The sequence below is a fragment of the Carettochelys insculpta genome, chromosome 10 (genome assembly GCF_033958435.1).
Source record: "Carettochelys insculpta isolate YL-2023 chromosome 10, ASM3395843v1, whole genome shotgun sequence".
NCBI lineage: Eukaryota > Metazoa > Chordata > Testudines > Carettochelyidae > Carettochelys > Carettochelys insculpta.
In genome coordinates this window covers 17,764,654-17,789,712 of record NC_134146.1, presented here as the reverse complement: position 1 = coordinate 17,789,712, position 25,059 = coordinate 17,764,654, and the positions used below count along the sequence as shown (strand labels likewise).

The 25,059-nt window shown below is 43.9% G+C and overlaps 1 protein-coding gene across 2 annotated transcripts; it reads left to right on the top strand.

The window, feature by feature from the left end:
* Window positions 1–1,074: 1,074 nt before the first annotated feature.
* Window positions 1,075–24,642, top strand: FAM124B (family with sequence similarity 124 member B). 2 transcript variants are annotated; one of them, XM_075004284.1, is made up of 4 exons: window positions 1,075–1,133; window positions 4,995–5,026; window positions 15,395–16,137; window positions 21,581–24,642. In XM_075004284.1, the coding sequence occupies exons 2-4, from the start codon at window positions 5,011–5,013 to the stop codon at window positions 22,211–22,213; spliced, it is 1,392 nt and encodes a 463-aa protein (XP_074860385.1). In that variant the 5' UTR covers window positions 1,075–1,133; window positions 4,995–5,010; the 3' UTR covers window positions 22,214–24,642. The 2 variants fall into 2 exon arrangements, with proteins under 2 accessions (XP_074860385.1, XP_074860387.1); XM_075004286.1 differs by lacking the exons at window positions 1,075–1,133; window positions 4,995–5,026 and adding an exon at window positions 14,803–14,927.
* The last annotated feature ends 417 nt before the right edge of the window (window positions 24,643–25,059 follow it).

The following is a 25,059-nucleotide window of genomic DNA, read 5'->3' as shown; positions in this document are numbered from 1 at the left end:
CTTTGTGCAGCATGGTAGAACAAAGATTTCATGCCAGTGTGAATTGAACAAAAAACTTGAATTTCTTTCTGTGCAGGAGGTGGGGTGGATGCAGAACTGGTTGTGAAGCAGGCTCTTTGCAATGGTGGTGCTGACTTCTAAAGCACCCCAACTTCTCATCCCTTTGCTATACCCCAGAACCACATGGGGGAAATGGAGGCAGCAAATTCTTCTTGCTGGGTGCTGTACCGTGCCATGTTCACTTCTGGTGCTCTGGGAACAGTCACTATGCAGGAGGAGAGGATGGGGGAGAGTCCCTGCAGCACTTCAGTTATGAATGCTGACAAGGTGTCTAGTGGCTGAAGCTGGCTCTGAATGGATCACAAAATATTCACGGCCCAAGCTCTAGCCCAGGTCATGAATCTTGTACAGACTTGGAAAGCAATGAGTTTAAAATAGCTGACCCAATGCAGTGCATTGATCCCGGGAAGGGGGCATTCAAATGCCCTGGCAAATTTTCTGTGGGGATCTTTTCTGCATCTAGAGAATGCTCCTTCGCCATTCAGGATGTTTAGTGTGTTGTGTGTGTTTGGGTACTTCCACCACAAGCCCCGTTGGAACTACCTGGATATGACTCTGCGGCTGAGAGTGAAATCTGAGTGCAGGCAGGAACTTTCAAAAGTTTCTTCAGGTTTTACTTTTAAATCAAAGAAGAAATTTTTAAAACCCGCTGATTTTTCTCTGTTCCACGCCCTTTGCTCATACTTCACCATGCAATGGCATTTTTAGCTTTGTGGGAAACTTCTTGTTCTGATGGGATCAACTACCTGGCGAAGAACATAACAGGTTGCTGTGGAAACATGCTTATTTGTTACCTTTCTGGGGTATTTGAAACATGTGCCCTTTAGACTTGTGTTTAGCTTCCTCCCTCTCAGCCCAGAACTGAGATGTGAGCTGCTCTGCAATCTGCAGGTAAATGTAAAAAGAAGGGGTAGGGCTTTTCGTTGATTGTTTTTGGCGTTCCTCTTGTTTCTAGGAGTGTGGTGGAAGCTGGTGAAACAAATTAATGATCAATGCACAGTGTGGATTTGATGAATCCAATAGAAAAACAAAGTCTTTTGAAAGAATCAACTTTATGGTCAAACAACAACAAGGTGACTTTGCTAATTTAACACGTGGGTAATTACAAAGCACCGTTTGCAACATAAAGTAGCTGGTGCTGAATATGTACAAAACATCGCTGCAAAATGAGTGTGATACCCGAGTCGCAAATGAAGTTAATAGGCAGCAGCCTTAGAACAAAAGGAAGGTTTCCCCCGCCACCCCCACAACATGCAGGTGACCTGTGGAACTCCATGCCAGAGGATGCTGTGCAGACCAAGGTTATAACAGGGTTAAAACAATAACTAAATAAGTTAATGGAGAATAGGTCCATAGATGTTTATTAGCCAGGATGGGCAAGGATGATGCCCCTGACCTCTATTAGTGAGAAACTGGGGAGGGTCTGCAAGGGATAAATTGCTTAATAATTATCTGTTCTGTTCATTCCCTTGGGCACCTGGCATTGGCCCAGACCCACCAGTGGGGGTTTCCAAGGGAGAATTGCCCTGCGGCCCAGTGATTCAGAGGAGCCCAGGGCTCCCTGCTGCTGTTACTGTGGCAGCATCCAGAACCGCAGGCTCCTTTGAAATGTCACTGGAGCGCCAAAGCTCTGCTCTGCACAGCTTGGGGAGGGGGACGGGGGCATGTGGCAGCCCAGGCAGTGCTGAGGGCTAGCTGCCCCCCGACTCCACCATTCTGCCAGAGGCCACCCCTCTGCTGAGGGAGTGAAGCTGCCTGTCCCCTGCACCCCCGCCCATACCTTGCCTGTGGTGGCTGCCAGCCCCACTACCTTGGCCACTGTTGGAAGACGGATTATTGGGTTGAGTGGACCTTTGGTCTAACCCAGTATGGCCTTTCTTGTGTTGTGTTACTTGCTACAGAGTTGCAGAAGGGGCTATTCGTGGGGCTAAATCCTTCCTGTAGAATCAGAGCCCTTCTTATGGAGGTGGCATTTGTTAAAGAGAGTAGCAAAAACTAGAGACCCAAACAGGCTTCTGTAAAGTTTGGGTTCCCACTTTGTTTACCAGCTACCGCATTTTTAAAGTCTGTCTAGCACACAGAGTGAATAATATACTGCAAATAAACATTACCTGTCAAGCCCTGTCCTCTGAGTGCAGAAAGCCCTGTCTCTGGTAGAATCCCCCATGCGGAAGAGGAAAGAGGATTTTCGGAGCTTGTGCAGGGAGTGCAGAACCCAGGTCCCAAGAGGCTATCACTGAGGCTGTGACCACAGCTGCTCTGGGATAAGACCAGTGTATCCAGCCCTCAGGTTGCAGTAGTGGCTATCGAGAGGTTCATGTCTTGCTCTGTGGCCTGTTGAGAACATCTCAAACATGTGCTGGTGTCTGGAAACGAGATTTGCTCTGAAAAGTAATTTAAAAAAAAATTACTACACCCACATGTGTGCATGGACTTCATGTTGCTCTGAGCAATATAGGCTCGTCTGTGAGTCTGAGCAACAGAAGGAGTCAGACCTTAAACGTCATAAGGATGTTGCCCATAAAATGTGCTGAGCGCACCAAGGACACGTTGGTTGAACATTTCCAGAGGAAGCGACTTCTTACTATATGTTGATGCTGTAATAATGGGCTCTTCCTCTAAGGAAGGTACTTACCTATAAAGGAAGCAAACTTTTGTGGGGTTATTTATTTCTCAGTGACTGCCAATGTTCCACAAGTTATCAGAGAGGTAGCCGAGTTAGTCTATATCTTCAAAAACAACAAAAAGTGCTGTGGCACCTGATGAACTAACAGAAAATTTGGGGCATAAGCTTTCGTGGGCAAAGACTCTCTTCATCAGATGCATGAGTGAGGGAGTTTCAAAGGAGAGTATAAAGGAGTCTCAGTGAAAGGGAGGGGCGGAGCTGACAAAGTCTATTCAGTTAGGGTGGGTGTGGCCCATTATCAGCAGTTCATGTGGAGTTGTGAACAGGAAGAGAGGAGAAATCAAGTCAGTTCAGTCAGGGAGGATGTGATTCATTATAAGTAACTAATGTGGACTTAACATTCCACAATGGGCTTTTAGAATGTTCATTTTCAGCTCATTTTCCCCCTCACATAGACCCTGTGCTCTACGACAAGGGAACGTAGCTGTGAGCAAATGGGATGACCCCCTTGGTTGCAACTGAGCCGCTCTTTTCAGCTGGCAAATGTTGCTAGTGCTGTGGATATTGCAAGTGTTGCGGTCACTTGTTTTCTTCCCCTAAAGAGAAGGTGAATATTCCTGTTGGGAGCATATGATCAGCCTTTGTCTCCTCCCATCCAGGCAAATTTAATATGTGACTCTCTTCTTGCTAATGTCTAATCATATCCATGGTGAACACCTTTTGAGGGGCTCATCACACTTCACTGAAGTGCTGCGTGGCAATTTTTCATTGTTTACATTACAGTAGAGCCTAAAGGACCAATCAGGGACTAAGGCCCCATTGTTCTATGCACCGTCCACATGTGCGATAAAAAGAGGGCCCTGGCCCCATATGGCTTATAATGTTAGTATATAAGACAAGACATCAAGAGGCTACAAATAAATGTAGGTAAAGACAAGGCCAACAGTGAAATATAGTTACCGGAAGTTGGAGCCCACCTCCAGCCTAGTCATCCAGTAGAAGTCCTGACAGAAGTGAAATATGAAAGTGAAATAATGCTCCCGCTCTGATTTACAGGCCAAGTGTGCTAGTTTCTGAGCTACCCACATGTGCTAACCAAAAGAATTCAAGCATGAAACGGAGTTGCTCACACAGATTAGCTGTTTTTTTTCAATTAGATCATGTTATTTCTCTTGAGCCTGTCAGGACTGTGAGTAATCAGACACCTGCTCTTCAGTAATAATTACCGTGAAGGAATTGGCAGGTTGTGTTGTGTGTGTTTAGATCAGGCTTATTAATCACAGCAGCTGAAGCATTTGATTCCTGCCTGATGGCATTCCATGACTTTGCTCAACGCCACCCGACTTTCTGCGCTGTCCTGTAATTTGTTGCAAGCCCATTTCTAACACTGGATACATGAGCTCCAGTGGAAGAGGTGCCCAGGTAGCTTCAATGTGTTAGTCAAAGTTAGAATGGCCTTTTTAAAGGAATTTACCCGCCTGCCTGCCTGAAAATTCACTTGTGTGGAGAGAAACCGGTTTCAGAGGGCGAATTTGATGACTAGATTAGGGCTAGGCCTTCCCTGTGGTAGAACTTGTTAGAAGGTAGAAAAGCTACAAAAGTGGTTTCTGTGCTGGGGGATTGAGTATACACCAAGCTCTCCCAACACACCCCTTGCAGCTCGGGAAGTACAACTAGAAAATCTATCCCTCAGCTCAAGAGGTTTTACCTGTCGTATCAGAGCATTGTTCTTCCTTGTCAGCTTTGGGGAACTCATTGCTGCCCAGAGCACAGAAGCAACATGACTCCAATGTCTGCATCTGCTGTGATTTTCTTCCCTTGATGAAATTGTTGGGGCTTGGTAACCTTTCCGAGACAAAGCACATAGCTGGATTGGCAGAAAACTCTATTTCCAAGGTGTGTAATGAACTTAGACCAGGCTCGGGGAAGTGAAAGCAAGAGGTGATGACAGACCTTGAAAATGGAGACAGACCAAAACCAGAGTTTCACGCCCTGTGCATTCCAAAAGTTCATCTGCAGCTGTACAACCTGACTGCAGTTGGGATGTTTCAGACCATAGAAGGCTTCAGAAAGAAACTTTTGAAACTGAAATCAGATTTTACTTTTCAAACCTGAACATTGAATGAATACTGGACAGCAAGCAAAAACAGTAGTCTCACAAGGCCATATAATGCAGGTGGTCAATTTTAATTGTAAAGATGGCTATTGACTCTTGTAGTTGTCTTTCATAATTTGTAGAAGTGTTTTTTAATTTCAAACCCAGTGTATTGGGCAAAAATAGCACTAACATTTAATTTTGTTTTTACAGATCTCATTACAGTGGAATGTCATCAACCAGATGTAAGTAACTTTCCTACTTTTTATTAAATACATTTAAAAGGAGGGAGGGAGGGGGCGGCCAGTGCAAGGTGGGTCATATTAATTCACTTCTTTGGAGATTAACTTTCTAAAAGCTTTGCTATACATGCTTGGGCCCTTTCCTGCTGCGGACTGTGCTGTGTCAAGGTTTAGTATGCCTACTGCTATAATACCACAGGTTGAAACCCTCTCATCCAGAAGTCTCCCATCTGGCAACATCTGTAATGCAGCATGATTTTAGTTAGCCAGATGACCGCTTATCATGGGTGTGACCAAGCTTCCCACAGTCCATACAGTTTGTTTACAGCCACCAGTCCTGACCCTGTGTCCTGTGCTGCTTATTTAATTGTATTTTACCTCAAAATGTCCTTCTGAGAGCCCAGTAAGCAGTGGAAGTGTTGAATGCTGATAGACAATACTGACCTCCCACACTCGGCAGTGATCAGGTCCCGAGGGTGCTGGACTAGAGAGGTTCAACTTGTGGCTGAGATACTAATACCATTTGTCTCCAGATGTGCTTTAATTTATGGGTGTAATCCTCCACTGAGCAAAACACCTATTGGAAATGAAGGGAATTCGGCATTAGTCAGAACTGCATGATTTAGCTGTGGGTTCCTAACAGAGATATGCATGTTAGTAATTCCGCAGAGGGCACATGTTAATAGGGGAGGAGAAAACCAGCAGAACTTCACAAAGAAGCAAATACAAAACCTAAACTGAGGTCATCTTGACAGAAATTAGCCTATTTGCTAACAGCGCCTTAACGGAAACCTATGTGAGGAATTGGGGCTTGGTTCTCCATTCCTTTGCACTTGTCTAGTCATTCAAAGGGGATGTAAATAAACCAAACTAAATCACAGGAACAATGTTTTAGACACAGTCTATGCAAGTGAAAATGCAGGTCAGCAGAGAGCCAAGCCTTCCATGCTGTCGCCCTAGAAAACGGTCTAGGAGGAACTGGCAAGTAACCATGACAGGGAATTAACCTATATTGAGGGTTAGGAAGAAATTGTAAATTGTTAAATTACTGTGCTGCTGTGCTGAGCTCCTTCAGGTTGTTACTTGTAATGGGAATTGTGCAGAATTCAGCGTGTGCCTTAGAAACAGTAATGCCTTCTCTTTGCTGTTGTCATTGCCACGGCAGTTTCTTCCTCTTTTCAGCCATGATGATATAATATTCACATTACAGTTAGCACCCAAAGGGCCCAACTGTGGCCCTTTGTACCAGGTGCTGCGTGAAGAAAGAGGTGGCCATGGTTCCTGCTCAAAGCACTTCACTTCCTGCTACTGTGCTGGCCATGCAATATGAATTTCTTTGTTTTTCTAGTTTTTGACGTCAGGCTAACTCTTTTTAATGGTCGGCAAAAGACTAAAGCATCAAGAAATAGAGAGGCCAAGGGAATAATGCAGTGCCAGCAATATTGTAAATTATCAGTTGGATAGGTTGCCAGAACCTCCTTGGCCCTAGAACAAAATGTGTAATTAGTTATATGCGGTCACGTGGGCAGTACATAGCAAGATCTGGCTGCTTTTCTCATACATTTTCTAGGATGCAGAGTGCCTCATGCTCACACAGGGCACCCAGGACCAGGCCAATCATCCTGGGCCAGGAGCCCAGCTGTTAAAAATGGTTTTCTCACATGGTTGTCTGGCCAGAGGCTCCTGAGTTGAAAATGTCTACCTAGTGGAGAAAGTCACCCCCAAACATTTTCCACAGCAGCATAATGTATTGTAGCAGTTCCTCTGAAGTTGGAAGACCTGTCACAGAAGGTTCTGTACTTGAAGGGCTACTGGTTTTTGACTAGAAAGTCTGGTAGAAAAGAGGACATGACAGCATTCAGTAAGTACTACTGACCAGACCCCAGAAGGCCTGTTACCAGAGTAACTGTCCACAATCGGCTACAGTTCTGTTGCCAGGAAAGTAGGAGGGGCAGCTGCTGCTGGACCTGGAGGAGAACTCAAGAACTGCCTGGCTCTTGTAGAGAGAGGTACTGGGAGCCTTCAGGGGAGGGTTGTGAGCTCAGTCCTTGAAGAGGCATTTTACAGATCTGGGGCAAATAGATTTAAAAATAAATCTGTCAGGGATGGCGATAAGTCCTGCTGTGATGGCAGGGGACTGGACTTGATGACCTCTGAAGGTCCCTTCCAGTTTTATGAGAGAGGTCTATCTCTGTGTATATTGGATAGACTGGACAATCACTTTGCCAAGGGATGAATGACACAAATCAGACATTAGGAATCTGAATACACATAAACCTTTCAGTGAGCATTTCAACAGAGTAGGCCATAGTATTAAAAACCCGAGAATCTGTGTCCTACAACAGGGAGACTTTAACACCAGATTACAAAGGAATCCATCTGAACTGAAATTTATTCTCAAATTCAACAGTTTGCACCTTGGCCTTAATAGAGGTAGCAACTACCTTATGCATTACAATGGCAGCTTCCCCGTCTTTGATATTCATAGAGATCTCAGGCAAGTCACTTAACTTAATAGACACTTGGAGTAAGTGATTTTCTTCCCAGCCTCCCTACCCTTCACCCCCACGAGCTGATCTGTCAGTTTCCATTTCTTTTTCTGCTTGTTTTCTCTCTCTTATATTTGCATTGTGCCAGTTCATTTTCAGCACTATCTCCAGATCTGAAGTAGTGGGTCTGCCCCATGAAAGCTCATCACTTACTAAATCATTTTGCTAGTCTGTAAAGTGCTACAGGACTGCTTTTTTGTTCAGTGTCTTTACTGTGCTGAATCGACACCTGAAGCCCTCCCAGAGGCTCCTCCTGTACTTCTCGTTCTGATGGAGTACCAGAGTCAACGAGCGAGTACTCGGTAACTGATTCATTGAGTCTATACAAGGCATAATCAATTGACTCCTGCTAGAGCGAGCACTGCCTGTTGACCCATGAGGCAGTGCACAGGTTGTATCAGGAGTGTGGTGGGGGAAGGAGTGTATGCTGGGAGAACTGCTGCACTCCCATCCCTGCTGATTGAGGTGCTGGCCCTGGGGTCAATTGGTGCAGCTTAAGGCAGTGCAGAGAATGTTCTCAAACTTGCTGAGATGAGCTCAGAGCCAGGGCTGGCAGATGTGCAGAAATTTTGGTGGTGCCTAGAGCCCACATCTCTCCCTCACCCCAGCACCTTCCCCCAACTTGCCTGAGGGTCGGGGAGGGGTGCAGGTTCTGAGGTGGGGCAGGAGATTGAGGTCCAGAAAGGGGTGAGTGCAGGAGCAGAGGGGGAGAGGTGAAGTGCTTAACTGGGGCACCCTGCTCTGGCGGCAGCTCCTGGGGACAGGGGTCTTCACTCGCTGCTCCCTCAGGTGCTGCACCTGCAGCTTCTCATTGGCCACAGGGCTGCTTGGGGTGGGGCCGGTGTGCAGAGACACCCTGTCTGGGCCCCACAGGGGTGACAGATGGAATATTCTAGCCCTTTGCACTGCCAGTGGGGGCGAAGGAGAGGGGCATGGCTGGGCCAGTGTAAATGGCCCCAGGGTGACAACTGAGCCAGGGGACATATTGTGGGGGAATGAGCAGGAGCAGCAGGCTGGGGGTGGGTTGAGATCCAGCCCTAAACTTTGCTGGATCCAGGAATATTCGTGGGTAGAATGGGCCCATATAACTCACTGCCCATGCTTAGGACTGGTCTGTTGATCCAGGGAACCCTGCGGGGCTCTATCGTACAGAATCTATAAGGGGAAGTTGTTCAGAAATGGTGATTCTGTGGAACACGCATGTGTTTTTAGCTAGAACTGGACCAAGGCTGAGGCACTCTAGCTAGTCACTTACAGTTTCTGGGATCCCTCAAGGATGATCAGAATCATTTCTTTCATTTTAACCCCAAAGTCCAGCATGCCCTTATGGGTCCAGAGAAACACTTGGAAACGTGATTTGAGTGTAACCAGTGCAGCTCTTTTGCAGCTGAGTTTGAAGGCAGCCTGTGGAAGTTGCTCTGAGAGGGATAAGATGTCCCATTCGTCTTGAAAGTATGAGAAGTTTGAAGCCTGATGCTCTGAGAAAAAGGGATACTGTACAACCAGGACATGTGGCATTGCTGGGGGCGGTGTTAGCAAGGGACTAAACAAAGTTGTCTTTGCCTGAGTGGGTCACAGTGTAGAAGCAGTGGTGAAGCCCCAACCTGTATGAAAAGGAGTTGTGGTGGACTGCCTAGGAGATGAACAGTAGCAGAGAAGTAGCCAGGTTAGTCTGTATTTTAACAAAACAAACAAGCAGGAAAGAGAGAGAAAAAATCACTTGTGATTTTCTTGCCTAGCAGGTGGCTTTTGTGTGGGTGTCCCTTGCCGCTATCACTCCAAGAAAGGAACAAGGGCACAGTGTAGAGTTGGGATCCTGAGAGAGAAATATGGATGGTTATTTAATGTACTGGCATGCCCTAATTTTGGCCATTTTAGGTAGCCCTCCCCAGACCTTTCTGTAGTGTCATGCACTAAATCCCAAGGGCTTTTCTGTGTGTGCTGCAAAAGCCATTATAAGACTCTGCAAGCTACTCACTCAGGTGCTAATATTCAATATTTTTCTTGTGGTTTTTTTGGTTAGAAATGACCCCTTTATTTACCCTCCATGCCCTGGGGGGAAGTGTAAACCTCCACAGCATCTCCATTGTGATGTTGGCTGGTAAGTTAATTAGTGCCAATGCCCTTACACTCCCCCATAATGTGAGATCCATGCCTGTTTTTTTTTTTTTTTAATTAGAATGATAGGTGTATTGTTAACTGTATGGAGGAGTTGCCCTGAGGAAAAGGAGTAGCTGGAAGTCTCATACAGCAAGGATTATATTTGTTCCTTAGACTGAAGGCTACATTCATTGAAGAGCTTGCCATCTCCTGGTGACTTGCTCTCAATGCTTTCAGGGTCCAGTTTATTTCAGCTTCTGTTTGACCTCTTCCAGACCTGAAGAAGAGTTCTGTGTGACCTGAAATCTGGTCCCTTCCGCCACAGAAGCTGGTCCAAGAACAGAAAAGTGTATTAAGGGATAAACTCAGTCTATGGAGGGTTCACTCTTACCAGATCCAAGAACTAAAATGCCAGTGTGATGAAGTGGGGTAATGCTCCTCCCAAAGGAGTTTGAAGGACTTTGAAACTGCCCATATTCTAAATGGGAAAATGGGTGGCCCATGGAATGAGAACATTAGACCTGGAAGGGACCTTGAGAGGCCATCAGGTCCTTGCCCTGCACTCATGGCAGGACCAAGCACCATCTAGATGAGGAGTCAGCTACCAAAATAATAATAAGAGCCTTTTTTAAAAAATGCAATAAAAAAACTCAATTAATTCTAGAGCCGCAATGTACATGACTGAGGCAGTCCTTACAAAAATTATGGTTTGACATTATTAATCCCTATTTTAAGAATAGTGCAAACACAATGATTTGTAATGTGATGCATGGTTACTGCAGGACATTCATCGTTTATCAACAATAAACAAGATTTTTTTTTTAAACTTGTAATTATGGTGTCAGGAGCCACAAAGTTCTTAAAAAGCAGTATGCGGCTCTGGAGCTGCAGGTTGCAGACTCCTGGTCTAGATCATCCCTGGCAGGTGTTTGTCTAAGCTGTGCTTAAATATCTCCAATGATGGAGATTCCACAACCTCCCTAGGCAATTTATTCTAGTGCTTAACCACCCTGATAGCAAGTTTTTTCCAATGTCCAGCCTAAACCTCACTTGCTGCAATTTAAGCCCACTGCTGCTTGTCCTATCATCAGAGGTTAAGGAGAGTAATTTTTCTTTTTTTTTCCTTTTGGATAAGTGAAAGTTGTTGTCTCCTCTCAAGACGTCTCTTTTCCAAACTAAACTAACCCTGTTCTTTGAATGTTCCTTTATATTTCATATGGGAATTTTTGCGTTTGGGAGTTAATTTTACAATAAAAAGGGTGCAAGAAGAGTCGGTAAAATTGCTTGTGCTTTGCCATGGTTGTGGCAGGCTAATTGCAGAAGGCCCTGCCCAGCAGTTCTGAAGCAATTCTTACTCAATCTAACAATCTTATGTTGAGTCCAGTGGTAGCTTTGTCTCTACCCATGGGGACTGTGAAAGATATTGTGTTTAATTGGGAGCCATAGTTCAGTGAGAGCTAAGAACTCATTGACCATTCCATAACTAAGGGCGTTAAGGTTATGTCTACACTGAAGCTGAGTGAGAGCCTCCTAACCCAGGGAGACAAACAAGAGCTAGCTCTGTTCCAGCTAGTGTGCTCAAAATATCCATGTGGATCTTATGAAAGGGTCTAGCTGCCCAAGTACAAGCCTTCCAAGGCCCATGGCGCCATGTGCAGGTGATGAGGCCATGCAGCTGCCCACATGGCTATTTTCAGTGTGCTGATTCCAATAGAGCCATGATGTTCAATAGGTCATCCATTCGCCACATGTGGCAAACTGGACAGCACAGTGGGGTGAGGCAGCTCATTAGAGCCGCACACATGGAGCACCCTCTGCGCACATGTCCGCCCACTTCATTGACAGACCCTAACCCTCATTTTCCTTCAGGGATAAGGGTCTGTTGAAGAAGGTGGTTTTCACCAATGGAGCCCCACCTATGCGGCTAGTTTTTGTTTCGCCAAAATCTCTCCCAACAGCCCGTTCGCGTGAGGTTATGTAAATGAAGTATGCAATTTGTAAATCACCCCTTCATCTGCAATGTCGAGTTCCCTCGTTTGCATTCCTCTCTTGCAAGAAGAATGCCTCTATGTAAATGACTCGATTTTTTTTTTTTTTGTGTTGCTTTTGGGCACAGATCTCCTTCCTGAACATATTTTTACATTCATGGGATTTTTACCCATCCCAGCCTGTTGTAGTTACCTGACCAGAGGAAACACTGTGTGTGCATTTGCAGAGGTGCAGGAAATCCCTGCTTTACGTGATTTTCACATACACGTTCATCGTATTAACACAAATGTCGAAATCCTGAGCTCCAGCTGCCCGCTTCCCCCACCTGGGGTGAGCGGGCGGCTGGAGTCTGGGGAGGGGGGCATGGCTTCCCCCTGGCTTCCCCCAACTGGAGGGAAGCCAGGGCATGCTGCTGCTGAGAGGAGGAGAGGGGAAGCCCCTTAGCCCTAGGGAGCCAAGAGCCAGGTGCAGCAGTACCTGGTCTGTTTCCCAGCTCCTGCAAGAAACAGGAAGCCAGGAAACTAACCAGGCACTGCTGTGCCTGGCTCCAGGCTCCCAGGGGCTCAGTGAAGGAGGAAGGGGTCCTTCTTCCATGACTTATGTGAAATTTGAGTTATGCAGGTGTTGCGAGGAACGCAACCCCTGCATAACTCAGGATTTTACTGTATTGCAACAAGGTCAGTGTGTGTCACAACAGAAAACTAGGGCAAGCCATGGCTCTGTGTTCACACGTATGAAACCTAAGGGCTTGCTGACAAACTAGTCTATCAGCGCCTTCACTCCTGAGTGTACGTGCTGTATTGGAGAAAGGGAACAAGACGGCAATTACTTGTAATCAAGCTATTATTGCATTGATCCCCTGGTTGGGGTTTGTTTTTGTTTTTCAATATAGAAACTTGCTGGGACAGAGGGAGGAATCCTCCCATGCTACTTATGCAATGCTAATCATGTCCCCAGTATGTGGCAACTGAACATGGCCATTCCATTTTCCCTTTGGTGATCTGCTAGTACCATAGGGAAATGGCATATTTACAACCAACAGCAATAGGGCGATCTTTGGAGGAGACACTGGGAGCCAAGAGAAAAGAAAGATGCACCACGCGTGCAAACACCTTCCCACGCTTGCAATGGGGTGGAGAGAGAAGATGGAACTGGAGGGGAACGGGGACTTGCCCATGTCCAGTGGCAATGGGATAGGGTGGAAAGGGAAGACTACAGTGGCGGCCGACTCTGGTGTTGATAGGATCATTGTTTCAATAAACACTCTCTCCTGAGTATCTTTTATGCTCTGCTCAGCTACAGTGAGTGTGTTTCCTGACGTACATCTTCATCATCATCCTCAGTGAATCGATCAATCCCCAGCTATATAGTAGGCTTGATCCTAAAACAACCACAATCCTAGTTTTCTTTAATCAGTTCTCCTCACTTAGGCAAATGCCCCATTCATCGCAAGCAGAGGAAGGCAGCTGGTTCTGTTTTCCCTTTGCTGCTGTTTAACGCTCAGTACACAGTTAATCACACATTCCCTTCCCTTTGGGCTGGCAGAGGTGCCTCAGGAAAACAAAAATGTTATTCAGAATTCGTTTACAGGGTTGTAGCTGAAACTTTGAACACTTGTATTGCTCCATGTGCTATATTTAGTTTCTGTTCTCTCCATCTAATTCCTGTAATTGTCTCCATTGTAGTTCTCCACCCAACCCACCCAGCATTTCACTGCAATGACTATCTAGTAACCAAGGCGGTAAGGCCAGCAGATTTTAAATAAATCTCTGTCAAATCTTATCTGTACCTAATCTATAATTGTGCATTTTATATTGGGACTGTCACCATGGTGTGTAAGAACCTAAGTTAGTTACAACAAATCTGATTCTCTCTCTGTGTGTGCATGCACATAAAATACATATTTTAAAGTCAGTACAAAAGTAGCCTTTCATAGACACAAACCTAAACCGCAGCATTCAGTTATGGAACCTCCCAAACTTTGAGGTTGTTCAGATCTGGGGTTTTGCTTCAGCCCATTGTAGCAAGAGGGATCAGCTACAGGTGAACCAACAGCTTTGCTGGGCCCTTGGGCAAGGTGAGCAGGGGCAGCTCTGGGCTCCTGGAAGGGCTTGGGCCTAGAGTGAAATGGCGCAGGCCTTCAGTGCCCGCCAGAGGGCTCCAGCTGCTGCTACTAATGCAGTAGCGGTGGTGGCAGTGACGGCCGGCTGTTCTGGGCCCCTCTGAGTTCTGGGGTAATCTCCTGCTTTGCTGCTCCCTCTACCCTCTGCGTTGGTGGAACTGACCTGTCATAACATGTGGAGCCAAATCAAAGTTTGGAGAAAATCATTTTAAAGGCAGAAGATTTCATTAATCCGTGTGTGTGGGAAAACTCCCACTGAACAACAGGAACTGTAATTTTGTGCACAGTGCTTGATTGGGAAAAGGAAAAGCAAAGTGATGCTACAGCAAGAGGCAGAGCTGTGTTCCCTTAACCTCCGTAGTCCCAAAATGCCAGAAATTGTTGTCTGAAGTACATGCAAAAGTCAAGAAAGTTCAGAAGGGAGAATTGAGGTTTAACTTACCCTGTGTAAATTGCTTCTAAATTGGTAATGTCATTGATGGACAACAGTTCATTTGCCCACAGTCCCTAAAGAAAAGTTGGAAGGAGGAATGTTTTCAGCATTCCTTTTGTTGTTTGGAAACTATATCCATCTGTAAAAGCAGAACAATAGTAACGATCTGCTTATGTGCAGGAATAACACAAATGTCCCAGCTTATCCACGTACGGTGTAGCAATAGAAATGCACGAAAATGGGGGAAAAAACCCAGCACCGTGAGTACTTTGGAATAAATGTAACAAACAGGGCACTGAAATATTTTGATTAGAACTGAGTGACAGTTTGCTGCCTTCGCTGTGTAAAATGACGCAATGGGAAAACTAGGGTTTAAGGCATTTCCCTAAACTCTTGGTTTTCCTTAGACTGAGTCACATCTGCACTATTTGTTATCTGTAGAGTTCACGTTTGTTTTTCCTTTGTTAGCCGGTTTCCCTTTCTGGATTTGAACAATAGTTCATCTGCACACCCTGGAAGGGTGTAACTCACAAAGATCACAAGCTTTTCGTTTATTCTAAAACACTGGCACGCTGGCGAAAAGAACAAAGCTTCCAGAGGCATTAAAACACAAGTGCCACGTTGCATGTACAGTGAAGCAGTAACTGGGTCTCTTGGTGTTGGTTGCCAGGTTCTGCTAGATCTCACATTATGCATTTTCATGGTCAACTGGCAAGTATATTTTTAAAGTAATTTAAGGATTTGAAAATAAGTGCTCTAATATTTCAGTGCTCCTAATCATCCGCCATATTCTTCTGTGACAAATAGGTTAGGGCTTGCGTAGGGGTTTTTGTTTTGTTTAGTTTTTTAATGAGAGCTTCTGATGATTTTTATATATCTTAGTTGGTGGTTAAAGATCAGGACTGGAATGATGAAATGAGACTTATTCCCAGCTCTACCACTGTTTTGGTGCCCCCCTTCCCCATGATCTTGGGCAAATCATATATCTTCTCTGTGGTCCCTCTTATCCATGAATTATAGGTGCACATACAAGTCTTTACTTCACGGGGATGTTGTGAAGCATTTAAAGTGAGCTGAGATCTTCAACGGGGAAGCAACAATGAAATCCAAAGTATATTTGCTGCTGATTGTTCAGTGTCTACAAAAGCACTAATTTTGTCTTTATTTTTATTCCCAAGTTGGTTTTGCAATGGAGGGAAGAGCAGATTCATTGGCGATGACTGTGCATCTTCTTGCCTCCGATGGACATTCGTTACTCTTGCAACAAACTCTGGATCGGCTTCTACGGTGGATGTGCCTGGATGTTCGCCTCTTCCTTGTATCGGAACGTGTTGCTCCAGGGAAGTATTATGAGAAATATCGCCGGAAGAGCTCTGGGTTTCCTGGGATGTCTGTTCTCCTGTTCCTGAATGAAGACTTTGGGGAAGAGAGGATTTTTCAGGTCCGTGATTTTTTCCAGCACCCACCATGGCAGTATTGCCACATACAACAAGTTAATGAGAAACTGTACCCTTCTGCACCTGCTACTCAGGAATTTTATGGCCTGGATGAGCATCTGCCTGTGTGGGGTGTACGGCATGTTCACTGTGGCACAGAAATTCTGCGTGTGACCCTCTACTGTAGCTTTGATAACTACGATGATGCAGTCAGACTCTATGAGATGATCCTGCAGAAAGAAGCGACTCTGCAGAAGAGCAACTTCTGCATCTTTGTGTTGTATGCAACACAGAGTATTGCGGTTCAACTCTCCCTGAAGCAGCTGCCCCCTGGGGCCTCTGTTGAACTGAAAGACTCTTCCGTGTTGCAATTCAAGGTGCGCGAAATTGGTCAGCTCGTGCCGCTTCTGCCGAATCCATGCGTTCCGATCAGTAGCACTCGGTGGCAAACTCAGGACTATGAAGGAAACAAAATTTTGCTTCAGGTACTGTTTTGTTTGTGTGATGTCTTTAATTTAGTAGCTAACTTGTCAGCAAGGAAGATCACGGGTGCTGATTTGGAAGATAGTTAGCTATTATTACCTATTTCTTCCTTTGGGTTTATAAAATATCGATAGCTATCTATCTCATACACAGGATGCTTTCCCCATTAATACAACCACAGAAAGTAACATAAAAAGATCGCCATAGGTCTGGGGTGATACGACATGGTGCAGCTAGGTTGGTGAAATGTTAGCCTGAAATGTAAATACTTTGCAGGCTGGTGGCTAGATGAAGTTTCACCCTCGGATCAAATTACTGTGCCCCAATTATTTCTTTATGATAAGGATTTAGAGTGGAAATGCTTTCAGATGCTCATTGCTAGCTGTGGTGCTGGGGGCGAGGTGGGTATGTTTGGGTGTTTGAATGCATGTGACAAAGCTTATGCCTATGAAAGCCTATGTCCAAATAAATTTTACTCTTTAAGGTGTTTTGCTGTTCGTAGACTAACACGACTACTCTCTGAAACATGGGTGTATGCCATCAGTCAATTTCTGGGACCATTTTGTAGTTAAGCTGAGTAGTGAAAGTGTACTGCCTAGGATGGACTAAATGAATCAATGTGAGGAAAGGCTTCTCTCTAGGAGTAGGTTTTTTCATTTTAACTTTTGTTTTTTCAGCCTAAAATGATGTGTGGTTACATGACACAATTTCTTTTCAGAATAATTTTGTGTCTTTTTGCAATTGAAAAATGCACTTTGAAAGTGGAGCTAGTCCATTTCAGGATGCACTCTTCTGGAAAATGTTTCACGTATACACACAAACATTTTGGATGAACTTTTCCATCTCAGGCAGGCCTCCAACTGCTACCCCAGACTGCATTGCTTTACATCTGATCTGATCCTTCCTGCATATTTATGTGCACTCCACTTGTCTGGCAGCTGGAAATTTCCGTTCACCCCTCAATATTTCCCTGAAAATCATCTTCAAATGCATTGTCCCTAAGTCTGTTTTTGCTCAGCACACTCAATATCGTTCTGTGACATCCAGGTCTTGCATTACGTCTTCTCGTCAGAGGTTACATATGACCCCTGTTCACAATAATGCACAAATTTTACCTTTAGTTTAATGGATCTCAAGGACACTGAATTCAGTAAGGTTTCTTCAAGGCTATGGCAGGCCCTTATGCATGTCTGATATTGTGCAATCTGTCACAGATAGCATCCCCATTGTGTGGATGGAGAAACTGAGGCAGGAAGTGTGTCTGAGGGCCTTGATGTGTCTGAGGGCCTTGGTGGGACCTTGGAGAGAAGTGCTCTAGAACTAGCAGGAAGCACTCAGCACTTGGTGTTATTAGGCCCTAGAAGTGAAAAGAATGAATTCAGTGGGTCTGATTCACCGCTTACTTTAAACTAATTTAGCTCCCTTGACTTTAATGACCTAGCTGCTGATTTACAGCAGTATGAGGAAAAGAATTAGTCCAATTAGCTTTTAGACCATAAGCTATTTGAGGTTGGAATGGTCATTCACTGAATAGAAGTACAGCGCCTAGCACAACGGGGCCTTGATCGGGCTGTCGGCTCTTGGCATCGCTTTAATACAGTAATAATTGCTAAGAGTTAACCTTCAAATGGCTTCATTTTCAAATGGTGGGCAGAAGGAAGAGGTGTGGGAGAAGGCCCAGTATTTGTAACACATTTTTGAATCAATCTACCTGCAAACTTTAGAAATGTCAATTTTGGGGTTGAAAATTTTCCACAAAAAATATTCTTGTTTTCCAACTGGTTTCTAAATTTAATAGAATGTTTGGAAAATTCAAAATGTCAATAAAAACATTTCAGCTAAGTGTATCTCTAACCCATTTCCTTAGATTTCAATTGCTCAGCATTTTCCATTTAAACATTTTAATGGCTCAGTATTTTCAATACTTCTGTGTTCAGTATAATTTTGATTATTTCAATAATGTGTAGCAATCCTGTGTGATCTTTATTTTTCTCTAATTTTTTTGGCAGAGTGATCTCACCTTCATATTTTTCCTCTTTCTGATCCATCCATGGGTTATTTGGTAAAACTCCTCTTCATGGTTGATTTCTTCACTAATTTCTCTTTCATAATTCTCAGTACAGTTTTTGCTTTAATGTTTTCGTTACTTTTCACCTTCTGTCTCTATGCAAATTAGTTGGCTACTCATCAGTGTAGGCAAGGGCTTCATTTTGTCAAATGCATTTGTATTCCCTACCAGGAGGGGGTTAGGGTTTGGTTTTTAGTTGTGACTCACCTGCCTTCTGCCAAGGGAAGCAGGAGCCATTCTGAACTTGAGGTTTGTTTTTTGTGTCTTCAAGCAGCACAATGATAAGATGCCAGTTTGATTTGAAGAGTTTATTCTTTGAGCAGATAATGACTCTTAGATCCTCCTAGAGGCAATGTCAGTGGAAGGCTCTCAGCATCTCCCAATATTGCATCCTTCATTTTAAAGGAACCAGAGTATCACTGGTTTCTCAAGAAAAAGGAACAAACCTTCCCTAAGTCACAAAGGTTCCTGCGATCCCTTGCTAATAACCAGTTAGTATTAGTATTAGTTAGGGAGTCTCCATGGTGAGTGACTTTTTGGAAAAGTCACAAGCTGGTTCTGTTAAGGGGTAACCTACCTCATTCTTCTCTGTCCTCAACATTGTAGAATGTGTCTTGGCTGTTGATCAGTTACAGTGTGTAAAATATTGTTGCCTTATCATGCCTATTAGTTAGTCTAGCCTTCAAAACATCACGGGAGCATTTTTCTGTTACAGCAGGTGTCATCAGGTGGTGCTGCTACACATAACCTTCCGAGTTCTGCCAGGGTGTGGATGCAAGAACCCTGCAACCACGCACTGAAAGTTCTATGGTGTGTTTTGACACTAACGGCCGTGCGACAAAGCACACGATGTCATCCTGGAGGAGTTTAGCAACACTTGCATTTAGAGCCAGAGCAAAATTGCAGAAATCCCCCAGGACTGCCTCAAGGGTGTTTAAAACACAGTAGCTTGGTTCACATGGCTACTTTAGTCACGAGTCAGGCTCAAAGGCGAAAGTAAGCCAGTGTACCCTGGTGTAGCACATGGTTAAAGAGAGTGGCTGGCTGGGGTCAGGGCTGCCCGCCAAAGTTCCTGTGCCAGTGCTGGGCTTGGGCTGCCCACCCCTCTACTTCTGCCCCTTACCTCAATCACAGGAGCCCAAATCACCACCACCTAAGGCCCCCAGCCCTATTGCCATTCCCCTTCTGATTCCCCAAATTTTTTTTCCCCTCCAGCACATAAAGGATGCAAGCTGAAATCCATTATTATGCTTCTATTTGGTTATTTATTATGGGAGAGATAAAAGACACAATATTTTGCATACTCACATATCTTCAGTGTTCTCAAGCTTTCACTTATTTACCACATCATTCCTGGTTTTTAGACCTCTAGCTTGTCCCCCACTACTTGCCTTTTAAAAAATAAGAAAAGCTCAACATCCCTAATCTCTCTAGCCTCTCCTCTAATGGAAGCCATTCAATACTTTGTATCATTTCTGTCCTTTTCTGAACCTTTCCAGTTCCTTTTGAGTTGGGTGACAAGGACTGTGGGGGTACCAAGGATTTACATAGAGGTTATATTTCCTGTCCTACGGCACCTTCTCCACATTTGCATGCTGTGCTGTCCAGTTGTGTAGTGGGAGATTGCCACGCCTATGTGAGGTTTGAGGTAGTTCACTGTGACCCTTTTCTCACATGGCCTGACACAGCCAGGTAGCTGATCCTTAGGATGCATAATGATGCTTTGATTTTTGATCTTGCAGTTTTGCCACAGCCATTTGCCTTTTTATGATGGTCCTGAGGTTTTGAGAGCTTTGGCCACTAGCCAGCAAGGATTTCAGGATTTGAGTCCCCATCTTGAGGGCATATGGAGGTCTTCTCAGAAAAGTTAGTCTGGATTTGTGATGACGCAGTTGTATTTTTATCTTGTTGAAAGCCACTGATAACTCCTGAGTATGGTTTTTCAACCAATTGTTCATCCACTTTATAGTATTTCAATCTAGGTCACGTTTCCTTAGTTTCATTATAAGACTATAACAAAGCAGGATTGTATCAAACACCTTATTAAAATCAAGATATGATGCAGCTACAGCTTTTCCCTGGTCCAACAGTACAGTAACCATTTTGAAGAAGAAAAATTAGGTTGGCTTGACATGATTTGTTGTTGAAAAATCCATGTTGGCTATTACTTATCACTCTATCATTCTCTTGGTACTTACAAACTGATTGCTTGAATTTGTTCCATCTTTCCAAAGGTATAGCATCTTTCCATGTGTTGAAGTTAGGCTGACTGGTTTATAATTTCCTAGGTTCTCTTTGTTCCCTCATAAGATTGCTACTATGTTTCCCCTTCAGTTCTCTGGGGCCTCCTCAGCCCTGCCACATGATATTAGTTATTTACCACTGTTCATAATCATTTTTTTAATAACTAGAGAAGGCTTCAGGCAGGGGAAAAATCATGTCTGTTTAATAAAGTAAATGGCACTACTACTCTAGGACCTGATTCATATGCTTTATACATGAGAATTTGGAATGGAGCAGAATACACAGTTGGGCCTAAACTTAAATCTTTCTTTGTAAGCAACTATGGTTGAAAATGAATTATGAAAAGCTGAATGGCTTTTATTTTACTGGAGCACTTTTCAGGGGGGACCAGTCTGAGTCTACAAAATTCAGTGTGAATACGTGACTTAAAATAGCATTTGAATTTATTACTGTAATGGCAATGCTGAATCTTTCTTGTTTTCTCTTTTTATCAAAACAGTGAAATTTGAACGGTGATTAGCTGCAAAGTAAAATAATTTACAAAAGTAATACAACCGTGCATTGAAATTGATGGATCAGCTCATTCACAAATTGTTTAGTGTGGGTCTCCACATCTGAGCTGTGTAATTCCAGGAGATAATAATGGAACCCATTATCATTATAAATGTAGATAATTTCACAATGGTAGCCACGCATGACAACACACAGGCTATGACCACACAGCCAAGTTATTAACAGATGTTTTTTCGAAATAATTCTTGTGAGTATGTACACGACGCATATGCTATTTTGAAATAAATTCAAAATAATGGTCACATTATTTCAATTTTGTAAACCTAATTGCAGGAAGAATAGCTCCTATTTCAAAGTAGGCACTGTTAAGACACGAAATAGAGGTTTTTCTAAATAAGCCATAATGGCGCCCAATGACTCGATTTCGAAATAGGCACTGTGTGTCTGGACATGGTATTTCGAAATAGCTTGGTGCTATTTCAAAATAAGCTATTTTGAAGTAGCTGTTCCAGAATGGATTCTTTTGAAATAACACTGCTCTGTAGACATAGGTACAGCAGTCACTTCATTGTGCCTTAAGCAATCGTTTAATGGTGTTATTGTCAATCTTTCTTTAACAGGTTCAAGACGTCTCGAAGCAGGGTGAAAAAAATGACATGCTTCCCAGTCGGTGCAGTAACACAGCTGAAGGAAAGCCCCTGAGGAATTCCATTCTAGCTCCCTTTCCCGCAAAGTGGGCAAATCCGGAGCAGAGAAGCTGGAAGATCAGAACAAACTGTAAAATCAAATCAGAACGTGGAATTATTTCTGGGAGTGTTGGTAGCACCCCACCGAGTAACTCCTGCTCTTCCTCCCAGGCCAGCAGCCCAGCAGCCGCCTCACGGTCTGATCCCAGCTTGTTCCATGGCATCGCAGGCAACAAACTGAACATTTCCAGTCAAAACCGGTTTCAAAGGCAAGAAGCGGAGACCAACGTTGATACGGGAGTCGCAGTAGTAAATTCTGAATGCGGTCTGTCACCCCTGAGCCGGTTTTCGAGGGACTTGCAGGGCAGCCTTCCTCAACCGCCAACACCACATTGTTCATTAGCGGCTGCTGGCTCCAGAATCAACTTGCTTCCTGAGGCTAGAAGCCATCTGCCATCATTTGGTCTCAAAAGAAAGAAAGGGGCAGGACAGACAGCTTCAGGCAGTCGCTTGTGGCTATTAAGAACAAACCATGGAAAAGAAGAGGAAGAGGAATTCTTTATTTGATTTGAAACCAATGTGTCTTACAGACTGACTTTAAAGCTGAGAGAGAACTGCTGTGTTCTGGAAACAGAGAAAGCAATCGGCCTGCGGTGATCTCTGTCGTCATACAGACATTAAGATCCAGAGGCTACCCAGTCTGTTAGCAGAAGAGACTTCAGTGGGCTTTAATGCAATGGGGTCATTTTTATGTACAAAAATTCTAGTGATACAGGGGCAAACCCACAAAAATAATCCACGTGTTGTTACAGAGAGAGCTGGAGAACGGCCAACTGGGTAATTGTGCAATGATGGGAAGAAGCCATGGGAATCCTGTTGCGGTTTTGTAAATGTTCATCAGCGGCCTGTGAAGCAGTGCGTTAAAGAGCTTTGGCAGTGGCCAGGCAATGGAACGCTACACCAGGCGGCCATGGGAGGCACTGCGTGATTGGTGTAGAACGTTGTGTAGATTATGTGCCATAGACGTTAGGGGTGTATGGCAGGCTACTTGCCTAAAACCATGCCCCACTGTCTATTCTGCTATTTACATTCGTATTAGCTCAGTGTGCAGGGCCTGTACTCGACACGCTGCCATAAATGCAAATGTCCCTTTCTGAGGTGGGGCAGTTCCGGCAAGTGAGCAAGCTTGCACTGTCATTCTCACCCTAGGAGCAGTGTTCTCTGAAACCTGAGTGCTTGGACAGCTGTCCAGGAGAGATTCGGGTGCTGCCCAGCTGATTAGCTTCCCACAGTGGGCTGCACGTGTGTCTATTGGTGGTGCACATTCACACCAGCCTTGGTGCACATACTAAAATTTATTCCACCCCATGGATAGAAAAAATTAGAGGGAGCACAACACAGGAGCCCTTTCATTTCTCCCTCTGTTGTCATTCAAACTTGAAAACTATGAATGTGCTCTTCCATATGCATTTAAATGAGACCAAATCACACTCAGATATCCTCCAAATGCTCCTTTTCAAATTTATGAAGAAAACTGTTCACAATCAACTAGTTCGAACTCTATTTTCTCCCCATGAAGGTCGTTGCCCCGACCTCACAATCCTTCATGGGATAAAGCTAGGAACAATCTCGGTGAGACATCTGTACAGGTATCAACATGGTGAAAACTGCAATTAAATTTTGAGGGCCAAGAAACAAACAGGAGCTATTGGAGTTGAGCGACATACCAGAATAAAAGGTATCTTCAGTAGAAAGTGCTCACCAAAGAATCAAAGAAGTAATTAATTTAAAAGAAGCAAATGTTTATTACCAAGACTGGATTGATTTAAAGTTTGCCTGCTCAAGAAGAATGGTTACCTAGGCCCATGGGTAGGTGAGCCCAATGAGCCCAAGAGGCAAAAGGGAGGCAATGCCTTCTATAGGTCTTAGTGCTCAACCCCTCCCCTTTTCCCATCCTTATTCTGACCATTCCTGAAGGCTTCCACAGCATGCTGGTGCAGATCTGTTAACTTAAAAGTGAACAGCCTTCCAGCTTGCCAGATTGGTTAGTGTAACACTGAACCTGTGAAAAAGCCATTTTAGCAGGGATGAAATCATTTAACAGCCATCCCTGTTTACTGACAGACAGTTGTGCATTACTATGTCTGCTGGACCTTAGTTTAAAATTTGCTTTAAATATTTAATTAGCTTGTGATGGTAGATTGTAAAATTACAACTCTAAAAAAAATCCTTGCATATATATTTAGATGCACAATTTGAGTATTCAGCTTTAGCTTTAAATGCTGGGATTTTCAGTCATATAGTTTCTTAAATAAATTATTCAAAAGACCACCCTTACCTAAAATACACATTTTAATTACTATAGGACAAAAACTTGCTTCCAAAGCTTTCCTGTCCTTTCTATTTATCCCTACATTGCTTTTCTTCCAGATAGCTGTACAAAATTCACTTCCTTTTTACTTCTGACTATTTGGTGAATTATTTTAATGGAAACCTCCACCAAAATCAGTACCTCACTGAGATATAAAACCCTTTGTGCTGAAATTATTTGGAAATATTTTTAACATAGTATATGCTTAAATTTCATGTCTTGTTATGAAAACCACACAAATTAGTTTTCCTTTTTTTCTTTAAAAAAAAAAAAAAAGCTTTGTTACGAACACACTGAGCTGCTCTGACTAATTTTAATATGTCTTGGTTTCAGTGAGTTTAAATATGTAGTAATCTTGCATAATGACTTTATGAAGGTTTAGCAGTATATTTAAAACAGAAAATCATCTTAGTAATACTGCTGAATAAAATGTAGAACAGAGAGAAGCTGTATCACGTATTCCACGACACATAAAGTTGTATTCAGCAGGACAACTGATTTGCCCACACTTCAAAGTTTTTGCAAATAAATCTCTGACAAATTTCAAGGTATATAAAAACAAACTAACCCCTGTTATGAGACACTTTCATTGCCAAATGTTGAGCTTTTAATTAAATGCCTTTTGCAAGTCCAGGCTCCACAGTCTAGTATGCAGTGAAAAACATGCTCATTTAGAAGAGTGAGGTTTTTTTCCAAATGTCATTTGCAACATTTGGGCTCAGGGATTTGGCGGAAATGAGTGAGCAGAGAGAAGAGGGAAGGGGTGTGGCCTGGGCGGAGCAGGGGTGGAGTATGGGCAGGGCCAGAGGCTGGAGACCTTGTCTCCCCACGCAGCAGCGTCACCCACCACCCATGCCAAGGCCAGAAAGGAGAAATGACTGGCAGAGCAAGAATCTGATCAGCGCTTTTTACTCTCAAATATGAGGAACACACGGCCCCTCGCTGCTAAATCATGGTAAATGTGGAGCCATGAGAAGGAAATGCTACTTTACCTGGCCCCTTCTTGAAAGTGTCTGCTCTGTCCTGGCTGAGTTAGGGAATG